Source organism: Etheostoma spectabile, chromosome 7 (assembly GCF_008692095.1).
Source record: "Etheostoma spectabile isolate EspeVRDwgs_2016 chromosome 7, UIUC_Espe_1.0, whole genome shotgun sequence".
Classification (NCBI taxonomy): domain Eukaryota; kingdom Metazoa; phylum Chordata; class Actinopteri; order Perciformes; family Percidae; genus Etheostoma; species Etheostoma spectabile.
Window position 1 is genome coordinate 15814702 of NC_045739.1, and position 18340 is coordinate 15833041.

An 18340-nucleotide genomic window follows, 5' to 3' on the forward strand; every position below is an offset into this window, starting at 1 on the left:
ACTGATTGTAAAAAACAAAAATACTTCCATTCCGTGCCACTTTCATCTCCTCTATTTAGTTTGTCAACTAAAGTAATAAAGTCAATTTATGATAAGAGATATATAAAGTCTCTAATAAAACAGCAGTTATGAAAATAGTTATAAACAGTTATGAAATGCAAAGTAGATGAAGTTTAATGTGATGAAAGATGTGATTACTTGTGATTAACTACTGAAATTCACTACTAACTAATTGCAATCTATTTTTTATTTTTTTTTACAGATTTTGGTTCTGACCAACCTTGTGTTCCTGCTTGGCGATGTTGTCTAATGATAGCGACAGCAGGAAGTTCTTGGCTCCGACGAAGAGGCGGCCTCTTTCTTCATCTAACAGCAGAGCACTGAAGCAGCAGGAACGCTCCAGCTCGAACCGCCGCACTCCATGGTACTGCTGCAACTCTGAAATGCACAGAGATATTGGATTATACAGGGCGGCACCCCCTAATCTATCTTCTGTATGTGATATACTGATGGCATCCCATACTTTTACAACAGACAACCCCTTCCAGTTAATGTATACTGTTTATAGTCCTCTGCTTCTTCCATATGTACAGGAATAGACCAGAAACCCCCCCATTAAAACCAAGATGAGTCCAGACAGGGTTGTACAATTTATGATATAATGATAATACATGATAATATATATGATATAATTTATAATATAATATGTAATGATCAGGCTGTTTGTACATTTTTGACCTTTCGTTGTGAATCCTGTTGAATGACACGTGCAAAACCTCACACGTGTCAACAGTCAATAAATACATTTCCAATGGCCATTCATGTCTTGAATGAAGTAACACTGTAAATAATGATCTAAAAAAAGACTTTAGGATCAAATTTTAAACAACCTCAAGTCATCAGAGTCTTAAGATCTAAATCGGTTAGTTGGCCAAAGGGTCATCCGGTTGATAAAGAAGATAAGCATTTACTTTTAGTATTTCAATAACATTTCTGGGATGTGTCCTAAGCCCAGTGAGTTGTGAACAAGCAGGACAAACTCCTCTGACAGTAATGACACTATATTGGTTTTAATGGAAATATTGAGTGTCCGTGCTGTTTCAAAACTGGCAAGAACAAATTCTAGAGGAACATTGCCCAGGAAAATGTAGCTTGTATTTGTAAACTTAAGCTATAATAGTTACCCCAAGACAGTGGAAAAAACTGTGATCTTGGCCAAAGGAGCTGAAGAAATAAGGGGACTGCATCCTCCCCTGCTTGCCTGCACTTAAACCCGGAGCTACAAAACAAAAAACAAGACCAAGGCCCTCCCTGCTTAGACTTTAAAATGGCTTTATTAGTCTGCCATTGTTGTAATGAGAATTTATGACTTTTATTAAGACTCTGACGCCACCAAACAGCCGCCTGCACGACATTGGGGACTGTAGGTCCACTGCTAGTTTTATTTTGACGTGCCATTTTCAGCAAATTAGTTATTATTTAGTTCCACAATGCTGTGATGACAATAACATTAAACCCAAAGAAGACACATACTGAAAATGACACCTTTTTATGACACCTGTTCTCCAATACACGTTAAAATAATTCATATTATTATATTAACTGGCTACAACGTTCAGTAACAGACAATAGATATATTAAATGCCAGAATTTGCATGTAATCATGTTAACAACCCAGACAGACAATTGACCAACTTACATTGTCATCCCTTGAGCTGCCCTGCTAGTGTAGTTAAAAATAGTTTCTTTTGGACTTGAATTACCACATTAAAGAGTTATTTCTTGCTTATTACAAGGCCTATTACAAAAGACATTACAGCAAACCTGTTAATCAGCCAGACACTGAAAACTAAAACTCAAAGGTCATTTCAGTGAAACACACGGTCATTAGGATCTCTTTTAGTCCTTCATGTGTAAAATAAAACTAGAATATGCTGCTGTCTTTCTATCCTGTGTGCTACTTGTTACCTTCAGCCTAAATTAAAGGGAGGACATTTCTCAGCTGGGCAGACGGCCTTCAGCAAACCTCACGTCCTTGGTGAGTTAGTTCAGGCTGTAATTGCTTTCAGTGATGGAACACATCCCTGGTTTATGTGGTTGTGTTGGGCATTGAGTCTTCTTCTAACTTACAATGCTTGAGATGATGATGATGGTGTGTGTGTGTGTGTGTGTGTGTGTGTGTGTGTGTGTGTGTGTGTGTGTGTGTGTGTGTGTGTGTGTGTGTGTGTGTGTACGAAACACAGCAACCACAAATTACAGCTGCCTGCTGTTCAGGACTATTTGCTTTGAAAAGGATATGGCAGAATCTCACGTGAAACATAGAAATTGTGTGTGTGTGTGTGTGTGTGTGTGTACAAAATGTGCAGTATGTGCAGTGTAAGAGGCAAAGACTCAAAGACCAAATTTGCATTCTTAACACAGTTTTGGTTCTTACCTTTGTATGAGAGCTTCATGCGTGGTGAGGCGGAAGAGGAGGATGAAGAAGAGGAAGAGGATGAAGATGTGGAGGAAGTGCGAGTCATGGTGCTGGAGGAAGAATGTGCGGCGGCGGCCAGTCCCAGCAGGAACAGAGAGCTACAGGTGAGCGTCATGGCCACCATCATCATCATCATGGTCATCATCTTGGAACGCTTAGAACAAACTCCTTCCTTTCAAAAGTCAACTTAAAAGTTTGAGTCTCTGAAGTGAATTTCTTTTGGTTTACAGCTGGATTTCGGCCTAGATTCCACTTAGCATGAATGCCAAATTTTTGTCAATTAGATGCAGTCCACCTGCCTTTGGACCGGTTTGGGCTTGGATTCAGAATCACCTCAGCTTTGCAACCCCAAAACAGATTCTCCTTTTTGCTGTTTGTTTTGGCAGAGCCTCACGCTCTTGAAGGCTTCCTTTCCAGTTCTTGATATATGTTGTAATCTTTATAACACCCTCCTTGGTTCTGAAGAGTCTCTGTTGGCAGATTCACAGCTACTCTCATGAAGGTCAAGCAAGTTCACCTCTCACATCCAAGATGGGACAAAAACGTCACACATGAAGCCCTAAGAATAAAGACAGAAAGAGAAAGGATTTAGAAATGGACACTACAAACACACAGTTCGTTGTGCCAGGGATGCCCCTGCACAAGCACGCGCACACACACACACACACACACACACACACACATATCTGGCGTCTGAGGTATATTTATTCAGAGTTGAATTGATGCCCCTGCCAGGATGTGTTATTGCCAGCCTCCATTATGGCAACAAGACTATAATCTCTTCACAGGGATAGTATCCAAACACACACACACACACACTGACCATGATGAGTGTGTGAGTGCGATACAGATATGCCATGTCCACTGCCAAGCCAAGCCCCCCCCCCTCACTGCCTCCACACTGGCAGACAGTGTCACCAGATGAGATCTCTTCATTGCTCAGACCTAATGAGCCAGCAGTGACGTAGATGGATGTATCAATGGATGAGAGCATCGGTGCTCAACAAAAAGTTACTTGTGAGTAAGTCCAGAAAGACAAAGCAAAAAAACTGTTTGCTTTTGTAATTAGATTTGATGTCAATATTGAATTACACCATAGTAGATAAATGACATTACGAGTTAAAACAAGCATTAAAATGTTGTTTTTTGTAATCTTTTTAAAAAAAGGTTTCTTTACTCTCAGTTTCTTGGTTTTGTGGGAGTGGTTGGGGACTTGCTGCTAATTGTGCTTGGTCAGGGAGTATAAAAGAAAAAAGAATTATAAAGTTATTTGAGAGCTAGCGTCACATATACATATGGTGGCAGATTTGTTTTTGTTTAGGAAAAATCCCCAATAACTTTGTGCCTCAGTTGTGAGTGTGTTGTTATAAACCACAACTCTATACCACAGCATACACAGGCATGAGGTCACTGGTTTGTAAGCCTACATGTATATGAATATTGTGTGGTAAAAAGTGTGCACGGGACAGACACACACTCACACACACACCTCTCTTTCAGTACTTTGGACCCTGTGGTTGGCCATAACAATAAAGCCTTTCAGTAGGAACAGTCGCCTTTATTATATTACACCTCACAGTTGGCACAGAGTCAGTAACAGGAAGACAGTCTGCTTTTCTCCCTCTTCACTTTCAATCTTTTCTTCATTTCCCTCTCCATGCAGTTACCTTTATCTCTGTTCTTCAGACTGGATTGATGTATTTTATCTTACTTTTTGTGGCAGTTTCTATTCAATAAGAAGCTTTAAAATACTTAAGGAAGCCCATGTGGACGAAACTGGCCCAACCCTCTGAACCTATCCAAATCATGCAGCCATATGTGGGCTAGACCTAAGTAGAATTTCAGCTTCTAGTGATAGAACACAGCCAAGTGTGCCAACACCCAACTGCTTTTATCTCAATTCAGCTGGCGATGTGGTAGGCCCCTACAAGACAGCAACGTAGATTAACACCTGTCTTGCAAGAATAACTACAACATGGGTCCTTATGATGCCACAGATTTGCTTTGTTTATCACAATAAAAATATGTATTTTGTGCATGTAGTGGTGGTTCATCTACATTAATTGAGGATTTTTTGACTTAACCAGAGTTGAAGTTTGATGGACTCCTCAAGTGCTGCTGTCTGTCAGTGAGGATGACTGGGTGAAGTGAGATTTTGAGCCTGGCTCACTATCATCATCTCAACCATCTGTAAAGCATGGTGCATGCTTTCCAATAAACCCCCCAAATTCACCTCATTTGTTTTAAAGACAGAACATCCTTACATTGATTTCTAAATTTCTAGCACAACTATATTGCTGAAAGCTGCGGTGATCACATTTAAGCACACATGTGCATACAGAAAGAAGAGAATATACACACAAACTACACACACACACACATACACACACAAACACACACAGAGACCCGTCCAGGCTGTTGGCACAGAGTTTGATGAATAATGGAGCTATTGAGGCGTGGAGACAGGAGAACTCTCATAAGCTCATGGCTCTCAGGCCACAACACAACAGGACAGAGCTAAGCAGGAACACAAACTCCCACATATCCTGCAGTATGTAAACTCACACACACAGACACACACGTGAATGGACAAAAGAGTAGATGCACACTTTGAACCGTACACAACCTGCCATCTTCTGTCAAACTTGCAGTCCACAATGAGGTGTGAATCGTCTGAAAAACTTTAATAGCATTAATCTGCTAAATTCAGGTGTGAAGCAGAAACTTAACTATGTGTGTGCGTCTGTGCGTGCGTGCGTGTGTGGCAGATTGAAAGACTGTAAAACTGTTTGTGTGTGTGTGTGCTGAAGGTTCTACGCCGAGCTACAAAGACGCTGCAGTATTTCAAAAAGAAGGACGTCAGCGCCCTCCTCAGCTGCAGCTCCACGATACAGAAACACATATACATCTCACATCACATTCCCCAGGAGTGACAGGGGCAGCGGTGAAGCCCTTACACTCCTGCCGGCCGCTATAAAAGGAACGGCTGGTCCCATTGTTCCTCTGAGTCTCCCTGAGCTGTGTGTGTATGTGTGTGTCGGTGTGTGTGTGTGTGTCTTCCAAATCTGCCATCATGAGTTGAAGAGAGCATTATTGTTCCTCGCACATCCTCGTCCCATCCCAGAGCCCTGAGCAGGCACACACGCTCACAAACACACACACACACACACACACACACACACACACACACGTGTATATGCACATGTGCAGGGGCATTTATACTCATTTACAAACTTCTGCTTCTCAGCACTTAAATCTGCAAACACACACTCACAAATACACAAACTCCTTGCATGCTCCATAATGCATCTTAATAAAAAAAAAGCCATTGGGGCCGCTGACACTTGCATTCAGTTCAGCTTCAATAGACATGGAGCAGCAGCATGCCAAGAGGGAGTGGATTAAAAATAAAGAGAAAGACAGACAGAGAGAGATTCTTTAGGGGGGGGGGGGCTCCTGTCAAAAACCAGCCTAAATAGACACACGCAGACAAAGCAGCCAGCCTCCAGGGTGAGACATGCTCTTCCGAGTGAGGTTAGAGTGCAACTCTACAGTACAATAATGAATAAATAGATATCAGCAGTTTAACCTGTAGCCGTCCACTACCACAGGTTCAAGAAGAGGAGATGGCAAAAGTAAAAGACACTGAGGGTCTAATAGAGAGGAACCAACAGAGGGAGATGCAAAAGTAGACAAGGAGAGAAAAGATGTGGATGAGAAAACCATAAAGAGTAAAGCTATAGGAAGAGAGTACGATAGAAAGGATGCACCATGAAGGGAACTTGGGAGCAAAGGAAGCAAAGAAGATAAAAGGAGATAGGGAGAGAGAGAGAGAAAGGGGGAGTGGGTATAAGGGTGGCGATGGGATACAACAGGAAACAAACAAAAGGAGAAGAGGCAAAGGCAGAGAAATAACGAGGCAATGGGGAGAAAAAAGGTGGAAAGGAAGAGATGGAGACAGAAAAGTGTGAGATGGAGAAAAACTTGGATGACAAACTATAGATGGAGCAGTAAGGAAAGGAACATTATTAGGAATCTGAAAAGGAAGTTCTGTAGAGGAAGGGAGAGCAGAGAGAAAAATGGAAAACAGGGAAAGAGAGATGATAGAGGGGTAGTAAGAGAAGGGGACGGCAAGAGGTTAAGACAGTAAGGACAAGGGACAGACCACAAAAAAACTTTACACCACTTCAACCCTGTCCCACGGAAAAAAAGAATATGATAGAAGGAGGGAGGGATGGAGGAGAAAATGAGGGAGGCGAGAGGTGACGAAGAGAAAGGAGCCTATTGTTTCGCCTACAGGGAGAAAAGAGTTTCCCTGGCCTGTGACCAACACGTCTAAGCCTCCCTGCGACGTAGAAATGAAAGGAAGGAGAAATGGATCGAGGGTAGAAGAGGAAGAATGAGGTGGAGAGGGTGAGGAGGAGGGAAAGCTCTCAGCTTTTCAGAGCAAAATGACTAAAACTCCAGGTTACTGTCTGGTACGAGGTTCAGAAGCTTGAAGATTAAGCAAATTATAGAGAATTTGGAATGCAAGGACACACACAGTATCTGTGTAAAACAAAGAGACAAAAAACTTTTGCAATGAACAATCCATGTGAAAAGATGAAATGTAGTATTTTACATGCTAATAACGGAGCTTTTAAAACAGAAGTGAGTTGAGGTACGATGAGAGAAAAGGAGAACAGAGGAAGGGAAAGTGAGGAAGAGGAGCCAAGGGGAGAGGAGTGAAAAGGCAGGATGGATGCAAAGCGTAAGTCAGAGGGGAGCTGGTCAGGGTGGGTTCATTCAACTACTACACAGAAAGTGATAACATTCCTGTACAGTAAATGGGGAAAAGTGTTTGTTTTTTATACCAGTCTCCATATTACAAAGAGTGAAATTATGAGAGTTTTATCGAAGTTGAGTCCTTTTGTGCTAATGAAACACATCTAAAATGCATTGGGATTGCATGCACGTTTTACTAAGTTGTTTATGTTCTACCACTGCTATTTGAATCAAGTTCATTAATTTGCCATGAGTCTGATATGTGTATCATTGAAAAGTTCTTATTTACAGCATATCACAACACAGAGGAGTAATGGTGTGTGCATTCACGCTATGTATTCATCACATTGTCCAGACTCTCATCTGGGGACAATTTTTAATTTATCTTACTGTTATGACTTGGCTTTTGTAATAAAGCCAAGTTAATAATAATATAAAAGAAAGGGTTGGTGTTCAGCATGTAATTGTGATGGTCTACATTAAAAGTATATAGAAGTGCAGCAGGGTTAAAGTTGGAAAGCTCTTTCCTACCTCTGCAGTCGTGACATTTAAAGCACTGTGGTGTTTTGATTCAGCTCAGATACAAATCTGCTCGGCTTGCGGGTCTGATTACTTTATTCCCAGAAAAAAACACACATGACAAGCCGAAAGCCTTAAATGTGCAGAGAGAAGCAAGAGAGAAAGAGCAGGTGATGCAGGGTGACGTGGCTGCGCGTCAACACGCTGCAGACTTGCACAAACAATTTCTGGAGGGATCAGATCCAGAATGGAGCAAGTGTGTAAAAAGTAGGACTTTTACAATGACTACAGCTGTGACGTTATTGGTCTGAGCAATGAGATCATTTTGCTTTTGCAGAATGGAGAGCTGAGCAGTGTCTCATTTCTCTTGAAACAAGGAAAAAAAAGAAAAAGTTGACTGTTCTGTGTTGTAATTGTGTTGTAAGTGATCCATAAATGTTATCCATGTTGAAAGCCAGAGCTATGAGGGAAAATGAAACTTGGTGCAAGTCTTTACAGTTATTACAGTTACATACAGAACATTTCCGAAAAGAGTCGTGTGGCTTAGACTTACGGTCTTGTTTCCAGAGTAAGCTGACACACACACACACACACACACACACACACACACACACACACACACACACGCACACACACACACACACACACACGCACACACACGACAAAGTGAACCAACTATAAGCCAAAAGTGACTACAAGTCTTTATGGGCTTTAAGCTGAAAAAACAAAGTGAGAGAGAGAAAGCAAGTTGATCCGGGGCTCAAGAGCTTAATTGTTCTGAATTACACAGAGAGAATGAAGGAGCCGGGGAGGTTACAGCGATTTGCTGGTCATTGGTATCGAGCCATCTGGCCCAGCATCATTAATGGAAAGTTTCCCAGCCTGCGAACCCATGGCTAAAATTTGTTCAGTTTCGTTAAATTATTCTTACTTGTCAGAGTTTGAATGGAAAACCGGGTTTAGTTGGCTCTAAAATTCAAAGTGTCCAAAATTCAAAGGTTGTTCACCCTGCCAAACCTGAGCTGTGTTATTCAAGATTATTGATATATTTCCAATATGTTATCAGTTCAGCCTGCACAGCCTGATACATAACAAGGAAGAGATATACAAAAAATGTGGTTGGAGAGCTTTCTTGCTACATGGTCACAAGAAGGCTTACAGTTTTTGCTGATTTTTACACACTGAAATCAAAAGTATGACAAAATTATCAAAACCTTAGCCTCAAGGAGCAAAACGTTGGCCCTGATTTGGGTATATGGAGAGAAAAAAATCGTGTGTTAATCAGGTGGCAGCATTGGTCTTGTGTTGTGTTTAGTGAACTTATTTTATATTTGCTCTTTCGTTGTGTACTTAATTTACAGTACTCTTATCACAGAAAAGTAGAATTGAAAAAGTGTTTTAGGTTAGCAACACAAGTGTGTAACTAGAATAAACTGACTTAAGTCATATGAAACGTGTGGGTTTCATATGGAAACAAAATGTGTTTTTTATAAATTAGTGTATAATTTCATTTTGCAAAGGGTCTGAGGTGTTATGCTAATTGTGTGCGTGGTTGTTCTAATTGTGTGTAGTGTTTTGAGAATTTTATGTTTATGTATTCAAAATAGTGCTTAAGCAACTGAAAGAAAAACTGTGAACCTTGCGTCTGGTGTAACAAGCTCAAGAAAAAAGAAGAGACAATGAAGGAGCCGCTAAGGCGAGGGCAGACTGCGGGCAGCTGGTCGCCGGCCATTTGGCCGTGTTAAAACCAGGAGCAGCAGTGACTGAGGACCTTGCAGAGCTGCCTCTGGTCTCCTGACTGGATCTGCTCCAAACAGCTCTATGAAGGAAGACAACTCACTCTGCTCTCCTAAATGAAACAGATTTGAACCCAATTCTCCGAAGAAGAAGCCCACATGTCATCAGCGTGACTTGTAAAAAGATATTTGAGTTTGTAATGGCTCAGGATCAGGCACTGCTGCACAAGATCAGGTCACAAGAACAGCATGCTCAACAGTAGTTATTTCATCATGATCTCCTGTCAGTTCAGTACTGAAGTTAGTTTGTCATTAAATGCTTTTAGAGTACACATATTTACAGGTATTTATTTTAAGTGTAATATAGTATTGTAGAAAACCCTAAAACGTTTTTTGTGCCACTTCATCATGTTAATTAAAACTTGAAATGATGATGAAAACATGTCAGGGTTGTAAGTAGTGAGCCCAAATGCTCCTGACTGGACCACAGTCAAAATTAACTCACCTTCCATCCGTTTCCAGGGGAACCAAATTCCAGAAGAGTTCAGAACATTCCAAGTTGGGATCAGCGTCCACCTGAGCCCGATATGCCTCTGATAGCACTGACCGTTTCCATAGTTACTGTACAGCTTGTTCCCATTTAACCTCTCAAAGTCTGTCCATTCCAATAAAAAAGAAAACTAATATACCCAAATGAGACAAACCATCTTGATTATATACTCACAGCATAGAGAGTGCTGTATACACACACCTCACTCAGCCTTGTTATGAGCTTGGAAAGCACCCATTTGGAGGCTTGAGCATGTCTGAATTTAACGAGGATGCACGGAAAAGTGGTGGTGAATCTTAAAATTTGAGAGTCCAGAAATTTGGAGGATGTATAAAAAGTGCTGCAGGTAGAAAATTATTTTTAGAAAGCAATGGGGGTAAAAAAAAATCTGTAATTCCAGTGACAGGAATGGTGCCTGGATAGCAGAAGGAGAGCAACAGCAAAGTCCCACTTTGGTGCGAAAAGTCCAGTGAGTCTTGAAAGAAAGTCCAAAAAGCAGCCGGTGTGTGAGTTAAAAAGCAGCACAGTGAGATCTGAGTATTCCCCTGTCTGCAGTCAGCTCCACTGATGAACGGCTGCACTCCAGCTCCACTTAGAAAAACACACAACCCCTATGCACACACATAAAACTCTTCTTAACACACACGCAAGGAGTTCACACACTCACACACACACACAATTTTCACAGGAGCTCAGCGGAGAAGAAGTGCTGTGAGGGAGAGCAGGCAGGAATAATGGACTTAATTCAAGAGGGAAGAGAGAGAGAAAAAGAGAGAGGGAAGGGAGGGAGGGAGAAGGGAGGGAGGGGTTGAAGAGAGGAGGGGACGGTGGGAGGTGAGCAGAGGGGAGTGGAAATGGGAGGGACATGCACTGTGTTGTTCTCAATGTGTGTGTGCTACTGTATATTTGCATAAAACTTTTTTCTTCTTTACAGTCCATCAGTGGGAGTTCAGTGACTTTGATAAACTCAGTCCACTACACAGAACTGTGACTTGGACTCAGGTAAGTCTTAAAGGCCTCTTTTTGCTGTGTGATTGAGGGCTGAAAGTTATTTGTAAGAGAAAATGTAAATTCATTGTCAATCTAAAATGCTCGGTTTCAATTACCCTTTTTACAATTGAGAGCGTTATCAACCAAAGTCCCAAATCATGTGTAAGAAATGTAGAACTAATTGCTCATAATGCGATTGCTGCAACGCACATATTTGATTTGCACAAAAAAGTTTAAAAATAAATAAAAGACAGTTTGAGTTTTCCCAAATAGTTTTTGCACTTGTTGTGTATTGCAAAAATTTCGATCTCTTGTTGTGCCCTCTTCTTCTGCAATAGGGCTCCGGACTATAAAATGACCAATCAACTAACAACCTCATGCTGAGCCTGAGTAGGGTCCTCTGTATGAGGACCCTACCCTGGTGAGAGTGGTCTGTAGGTCTACAAGGGTAGGTGTTTGTTATAATCAAAATTGTTTGGCAAAAATGTCGTGGCCAATTTTCTAGAAATGTAGTTAGAATTCGGGCTGTACTTTTTGATGGACACTTGACTGAATGTAGTGTATCGGTTTGCATTTTTTAAATATACATCATCATGCTATCATTCACGAGGCATTATACCTGCACAGTGCGTAGAGGCCCAGTATTAGGCTTGAGATTGGGCTGTGACTTGACTTGAACCTTACTTTGACACATGAGTTGCCTCAAAAGAATTCCAAATAGCGTTGACATAGCCTACACAGTATATTGATGTGTTTCCATAACAACAGTTCAATAACAAAATCACTGCAAACACAAACAAAGAGAAAGATACACAGACACAAGAAGGACATTGTCCTGGTGTGGCTGATATAAGCTACTGTAAATACAGTAGGAGGGTAATTGGCACACATTTATAAAATATGAGGGTTTACATCATCCTCTGCACATATCAAAGTTGAAATGTACGTCAGCTATTCATGGCAGCCAGCCTCTAAACATATGAATGTATGACAAGCACTTCTTACATGTAATACCAGAGTTTGAGCCATTAGTGCTAGGGGGATGATCATAAAGTATAGCTGAACCATTTACCTCTAGGAATTCACATGTGGTTGGACTTAAACTGATATTTTAGCCAAACAATTTTGATTATAACTAACACCTACCCATGTAGGTGTTTTCACAGATAACATTTGTTGTGTTTAGCTTCAATACAGTCAGCTAGAATGTATTCCTCTGATGAAGAGTTTTCACGAGGGACAAAAAGTATCAAAGCATCCATTCAACTCATGCAGCATAATCCACTGTCCACTGATATGATCAGTATGTTTCTAACACTAGGACTGGGTGGAGTGTAACATCAGTGGATAGACAAAATTACCTGTATGGTTGTACTGTTGCCCAACTTTACACTCACATGATCATGCATCATTAAAATGTTGTGTGTCCATTTTTTCCCAACTTGCCCACTTCATTCCAGGGGCAGCTGCGGTGCTATGCCTGGCAACCCTGGAGACAACACACAGACACACACACAGACACACACAGACACACACACACACACACACACACACAAACCACTCTCATAAGGGTAGGGTCCTCATTCAGAGGTCATGTCATGGGTCTCACATTAGGGGGTTCATTGCAGTGTGTGTGTGTGTGTGTGTGTGTGTGTGTGTGTGTGTGTGTGTGTTGTCTCCACGATTGTTTGCATTTCTACACACAATGCACACTTGCCTTTAGTGCTTTAAACACTTTAATGCACATGGGCATGTGTACAATTGAAGCTGTTGGTGTATGTGTGTTAGTTTCTCAGTGTGTGTGTGTGTGTGTGTGTGTCTATGCTTGTGCAGTATTTTTTTCAGCCCACTGCCAGCCCCCTGCTGACCTGTCTGTCATAAACCAATCTGATGTCTCTACAGACTGCAGAGTGAGTGCTGTGATCCTGACAAAGGCTTTTGTCTCAGTTAAAGCTTTTGTTCTTTTGCAGCAGATGAGGACTCCGTTTCAGTATAGTGTCTTAGTGAATCTTTGTTTGTTTTTTTATTGCTTTTGATTAAGTCAGTGAACCAAAATGATCTTTAGATTGCGGTGGGACCACAATTACGCTGGTGTCTGAAACATTTTGTGTCTCCCTATGTCAAAGGTGTAGGTTTTGTTTCAACATTGGGGAGGGACACATTGTTGAGCTGTACACTTTTGAGCATAAATAAACACTTAATTTCTTGCATTCTGGTAAATTTTTCTGCATGCAAATGTATTCAATTATGTAATGGAAATTACTGTATCATTAGATATGGGGGGGGGGGGGGGGGGTCTGTTGTGGCCAGTTTTCTGTTCTCTGTCATCTGCTGAGGAAACAGAGTCGGAGCCAGCAACGCAAACAGACTGAACAAACTGATCAGGACGGCTGACTCCGTTATTGGCTGCAAACAGGAGCCATTTGAAGCTGTGCTGGATCTATCATTGATAACCCCCACCACCCTCTCCCCCCTACACTGTTCCTACAGCGGAGCACCTCCTTCAAGAGGCTCCAACAGCTTCGGTGTCACAGTGAACGCTACAAGAAATCATTCCTACTCAAACTACTACAGACAATAAAACTTTTCACTTCATCACTGAGTGTTAGATAAGACTCATTTACATAACAAATTCTGCACTAAGTGCAACTTGCACAAATATAGGTTTTACTTATTTCTTTATAAGTAGTTGTACATTTTTGTTCCCGCCTTTTATGTAGATATGTACATTCTTTTTGTATTTTTTAATCTTTATTTTTTGAATAGTGGTTCTTGTATTCTATCCTATTTATTATTTCTTGTATAATCTGAATGTGTGCTGTGTGACTAATATTTTCCTACTGTAGCAATGGAACTTCCCAATTTAGGATTAATAAAGTCTATATAATCCAATCTAATCTGAATTTGTGGTTTTATGGTCTGTTTATTATTCAATTAAGGTATTCCAAAAAAATATATAAAACAGATAACAAAAGATAAAAGAGGATATTTATCTTGCTATATTTTCATCTTCACAATGTTTACTACAGAAGGCTTGTATTATAACTAAAGTAATGTTGTACAGATGATTCAACATATTATATATTTTATATTGTTGTATTATATTATATATTGTCAAAATTGATCAACTGACATGCTTTCGTTGTTTGTAAGCCGTGATGTCTCTCTCTTTCTCATGGATGGGTGCAAAGCAGAGTAAGGGAAGGTAACCTTGCCCCTTAAGACCTCATAAGGGAAATATTCCAGATTTACCTATCTGGGCTTTCATTTTCTCAAAGGCAGAGCCGGTTACCTAGGGCTCGGTTTATGCTTATTGCCATTTCTAGCCACAGGGGGACCATAGGCAGGCTGGGGAACTCATAGTAACGTTAAAAAAAAAACTCTTAAAGTGAAATTTTCACGCCATGGGACCTTTAAAAACATTGTGTTGGGTTGATTTCCTATGATCATAGCTCACTGCTGTGTTTTCCGACACATTTTACGTTGTGTAATCAGACGAGCAGGAGTGCTCACACTAATTACTGTACTCATTTAAGCAATAATATTTATGCAATTATTTCCAGAATGAAGAAGTTGTTAAGTTTCTCTTGAGTAGATATTTTTCTTTTTTATACCTGAACTGGTCCATAAAAGGCATCTATTCTATTATTTCTAGAGAGATACACAACAAATCCCAAAATGCTAAGTACTCTAGACTTCACAACTTAGAACTGAATAAATGTTAATTTAATGAATTGAGAAAATCAACTAATCTAAAAAAAAAGATCCAATTCTAGACAACAGCCAAACTCAGTGCAAATTTTCCTTCCCAATATGATGTAAACAGAACCAAAGACTGTTAGTCTTGTAAGATGATTAACTTAACCACGTGTTAACGCTCAAAACGTAAAATGCACCACGTTATGACGCACATTATCATGCTGGATTACATCAGTCCTGCAAAACCCTACTGTTTATTTTATTGGATAAACATGCTTACATATTCTAGAGGATATACATTATAATTATAACATGCTTAGCAGCTACAGTAACACTAACCTGAGCGTAGCTGCACACTGCAGCTGACAGGAAGCTCTGCTCCCTTCTACTTCTGGTGCTGTCAGACTAAAAGCTTTCTTTTTACACTAAGGTCCACACCCAGATTAGGTATATGTATATGTATTTAGAATTAGGTATTTATATTGTGAGGGCCTATCATACTAATATTAATGTAGCAATAAATCTTTTTTGTTTTTGTTTTTTTTTTAAATAAAAGTGGCTCAGTGTTAGGAGGTAATGCTTCATTGAAGTTAATGCAGCTACATTGACTTTAAAAACTCCACCTATTAACAGTGCTGTGAAAGCAGAGTGTTATTGTTGGAAGAGAATCTCTGAGCAAAATTTTGGCATGAAATGGTCATTTTAACATCTCAAGATGTATTCTGGTATGTGGCTGTGGAGTTCACCAGCCTCCATCCTGTGTTCTTCACTCTCTCTTGCGTAGGAGTGTACATTGTTACTGTGTTAAATTTTGGGGGCTGCCTCCTGTGAAGGACATGGCTAGCGGATGTGTGGCTGGCATTATATGGAAGACGAGTAGGCTGAAGATGGGCTACAGAGAGTTCAGTATTTTGTCATCCCATGTTCTGCCCTTAGCTTATTACAGTCAACATGCCAGTGTGCAATGACTTTTGAGATAGGAGTTTGAACATGGGTTTTGAAGAGTTTAATTATGCTTTTTATGGATGAGGATGTTGTAGAGGAACCCATTCAGGCGGCAACAAACTGCACTGATGCCATTCACTGCATCCTTTTGGTCATGCCCTCTGTCGAGGCCAAACTGACTTTGTTAGAGACATGCAGCCATGCTTCAGTCCTATTAAGTAATGATTACTTCAGTTAGACATGCTGTAAATTGTATGCTCTCCTCTCAGCTCACATCTCTTTTGATTTAGCTGGATAACTGATATCTAAGGGACACGTGGCATTATTGCTCCACCTCGATAAGGAATCCTGCAGGACAGTTGCACAGTCAGGAAGAAGTCAAAAGCAAGGGAGAAACAATGGACTCAAATGGCATGTATTTACAGTAGGCCAACTATAGCAGTATAATCAGTGTGACGTTAGCATAACATGACCACTGCCAACATTACAAGTGTTGCATTTTAGACATTTGCTGAACAGATGTAGAAATATCCTGGCCTATATTCAGGGCCTGTAAAATGAGCAGCATGAAATACAACTGAGACAACCAATAACTTTTCTCTTTCCATGTGTGATTTAAGGGGGCTGTGGGTTTTACACGCTGACCTGCAATGAAACAAATAGCAGTGCTAAGTGGATCATTACCATTTTTGCAACTATGCAACCTATGCTGCCAGCTATAACCACATGCTAATCTCATCTGTGTGTGTGAGTGTGTGTGTGTGTGTGTGTGTGTGTGTGTGTGTGTGTGTGTGTGTGTGTGTGTGGGAGTGTGCACCCATTTGTGAATTGAATTTGTGTATTAATAGCATTCACAGTAGTGGTTCCGAAGTTGAGTTTGAATGGGGTACAAAAATACGTTTTGATGTTATTTGGGGCGTCATGGTAAAGCAGCGTTTGGTTGTCACCAATTAATGGATGCTGTGTCTGCATGGCCAGAAATAAAACAAAATATAAAGAGAGAAAGTCCAAAAAGAAAGAAAAGCGCTGAACCAAACAAATAATTAAAGAAGGAAGGAAAAAATTAAAAAGACAGAGAGAAAGGGCAAAGTCTAGTCTTGATTCAAGCTCAGATAGCTATCCATATCCGGCTGTTCTATGTGTCCTGACGGGTCGTCCATGACACAGTGCCCTGACCTCCTGACACAACAGGGATTATAGGGGCCCCAGTGGAGAGTGGCAGTGACAAAGAGAGGGAGAGTGTTACAGTTAGAGAGAGAGAGAGAGTGAGAGAGAGTGAGAGAGAGTGAGAGAGAGAGAGAAAGAGAGAAAGAGAGAGATCTTGCTTGGGAACCCTAGAGGCACAGAAACCTGTAATCCCCCTGTTTCACTTTGATGTGATCACACCCAACTGAAAGGATGGAGCATTAAGGGGGTTGGTGGTTTGGCATGTCAGGAGGGCAGTATGTGTGGGTGGGTGGGTGGGTGGGGTGACTGACTGTGGTGCCAGGAGGCTCAGAGGTGGGACACACACTCTCACAGGCACGCAGTCACACACCATCTGGCTCTGAGGGTCAACGGGTGGATAAGACCACCTTCAGGCACAAGCTTTAGTGACACATTTTCCCACACATGCCCACCTCCGAGCAGGTTCTGAAGGTCACTGAGTGGATTACAGCACCTTGCATTACCAAGGCATTGTTTCTTTCACATACACACACACACACACACAGTAAGCAGTGTTTCTCGGTGGAATGCACATTGCTCCGCTCACTCCCACCACTATTATATCTAGCTGGCTGATCACTATATAATGAAGGCCTGAATCTACTAGATGCAAGCCAAATAAAATGTCTACAAATCAGGTTTGACTGTATGAATTATAGTAACCTGAATTCAGCATCACAAATTAATTTAAGAAATACAATGTTTTACTTTTTTCTCACCTTTTTTGTTTTATTTGTATACAGTTTTAAAAAATAAGTTCATTGGCAAAGACTAACTAAACAGTCACTCCCTTTTAATTATTACTTTTATCAAATACGGATTAAATACTGTATTATGGAATATAAGATTTGGAGTTTCGAGCCCCCTGTAATTCTGCTTCACTTTAATCAAACCCAGGCTGTCACACTGCTGCTATTTCTGAGGGAATTCAGGACAGATCACAGTAAAGACAGATGAAAGACAAAATCCAGGGAAATCACCTACTAAAAGACAGAAGCTTTCAACTTCAGCCCGCACACAGACAGCACACTCACATTTATTTTTGATTTTAAAAGCCCACACACACATTAGTTCCTGCATTTCATTTATGCAGAAGGTTTGAACGTGTAGTAACATTTTGAACTCATGTTGCACATGTAGCATCACCTAAAAAACTTTCAAGCATAACAAGCCAATCTCTGAAAACAACTACAACTGCTTAACTTTTACATGCACATTGGATTAGCTGCTAGCAATGCCGCTAAGGATAGCTATGTCAAGCCAATATTTAACGTAAAAAAAAAACATATGACCTGGATAACCTCTTCTTTTGATACATACATGCTATGGACAAAGTCAGTGAACACTCGTTTCAGCACCATCATTAAACAAGTTAACATTTGGGAGTAATGTCCCTGCTACAATGTCTATGTTCCCCCACATGACTCCACATTTTCCTTAAATGAGAGTGACGGT

The 18340-nt window shown here is 40.7% G+C and overlaps 1 protein-coding gene and 1 long non-coding RNA gene across 2 annotated transcripts in view; one reads left to right on the forward strand and one right to left on the reverse strand.

Annotated features, from left to right (window-relative positions):
- Positions 1–9351, forward strand: part of LOC116692605 (uncharacterized) — a 17732-nt gene extending 8381 nt beyond the window's left edge. The window contains exon 3 of the long non-coding RNA XR_004332736.1: positions 9340–9351. This is a non-coding gene — a long non-coding RNA (uncharacterized LOC116692605). The remainder of the gene's footprint in view (positions 1–9339) is intronic.
- Positions 1–18340, reverse strand: part of sema3b (sema domain, immunoglobulin domain (Ig), short basic domain, secreted, (semaphorin) 3B) — a gene marked incomplete in the record, with an annotated part of 76015 nt that overhangs the window by 26204 nt on the left and 31471 nt on the right. The window contains 2 exon segments of the mRNA XM_032521043.1: positions 281–438; positions 2435–3035. Of these exon segments, the coding sequence (XP_032376934.1) occupies positions 281–438; positions 2435–2621 (345 nt within the window).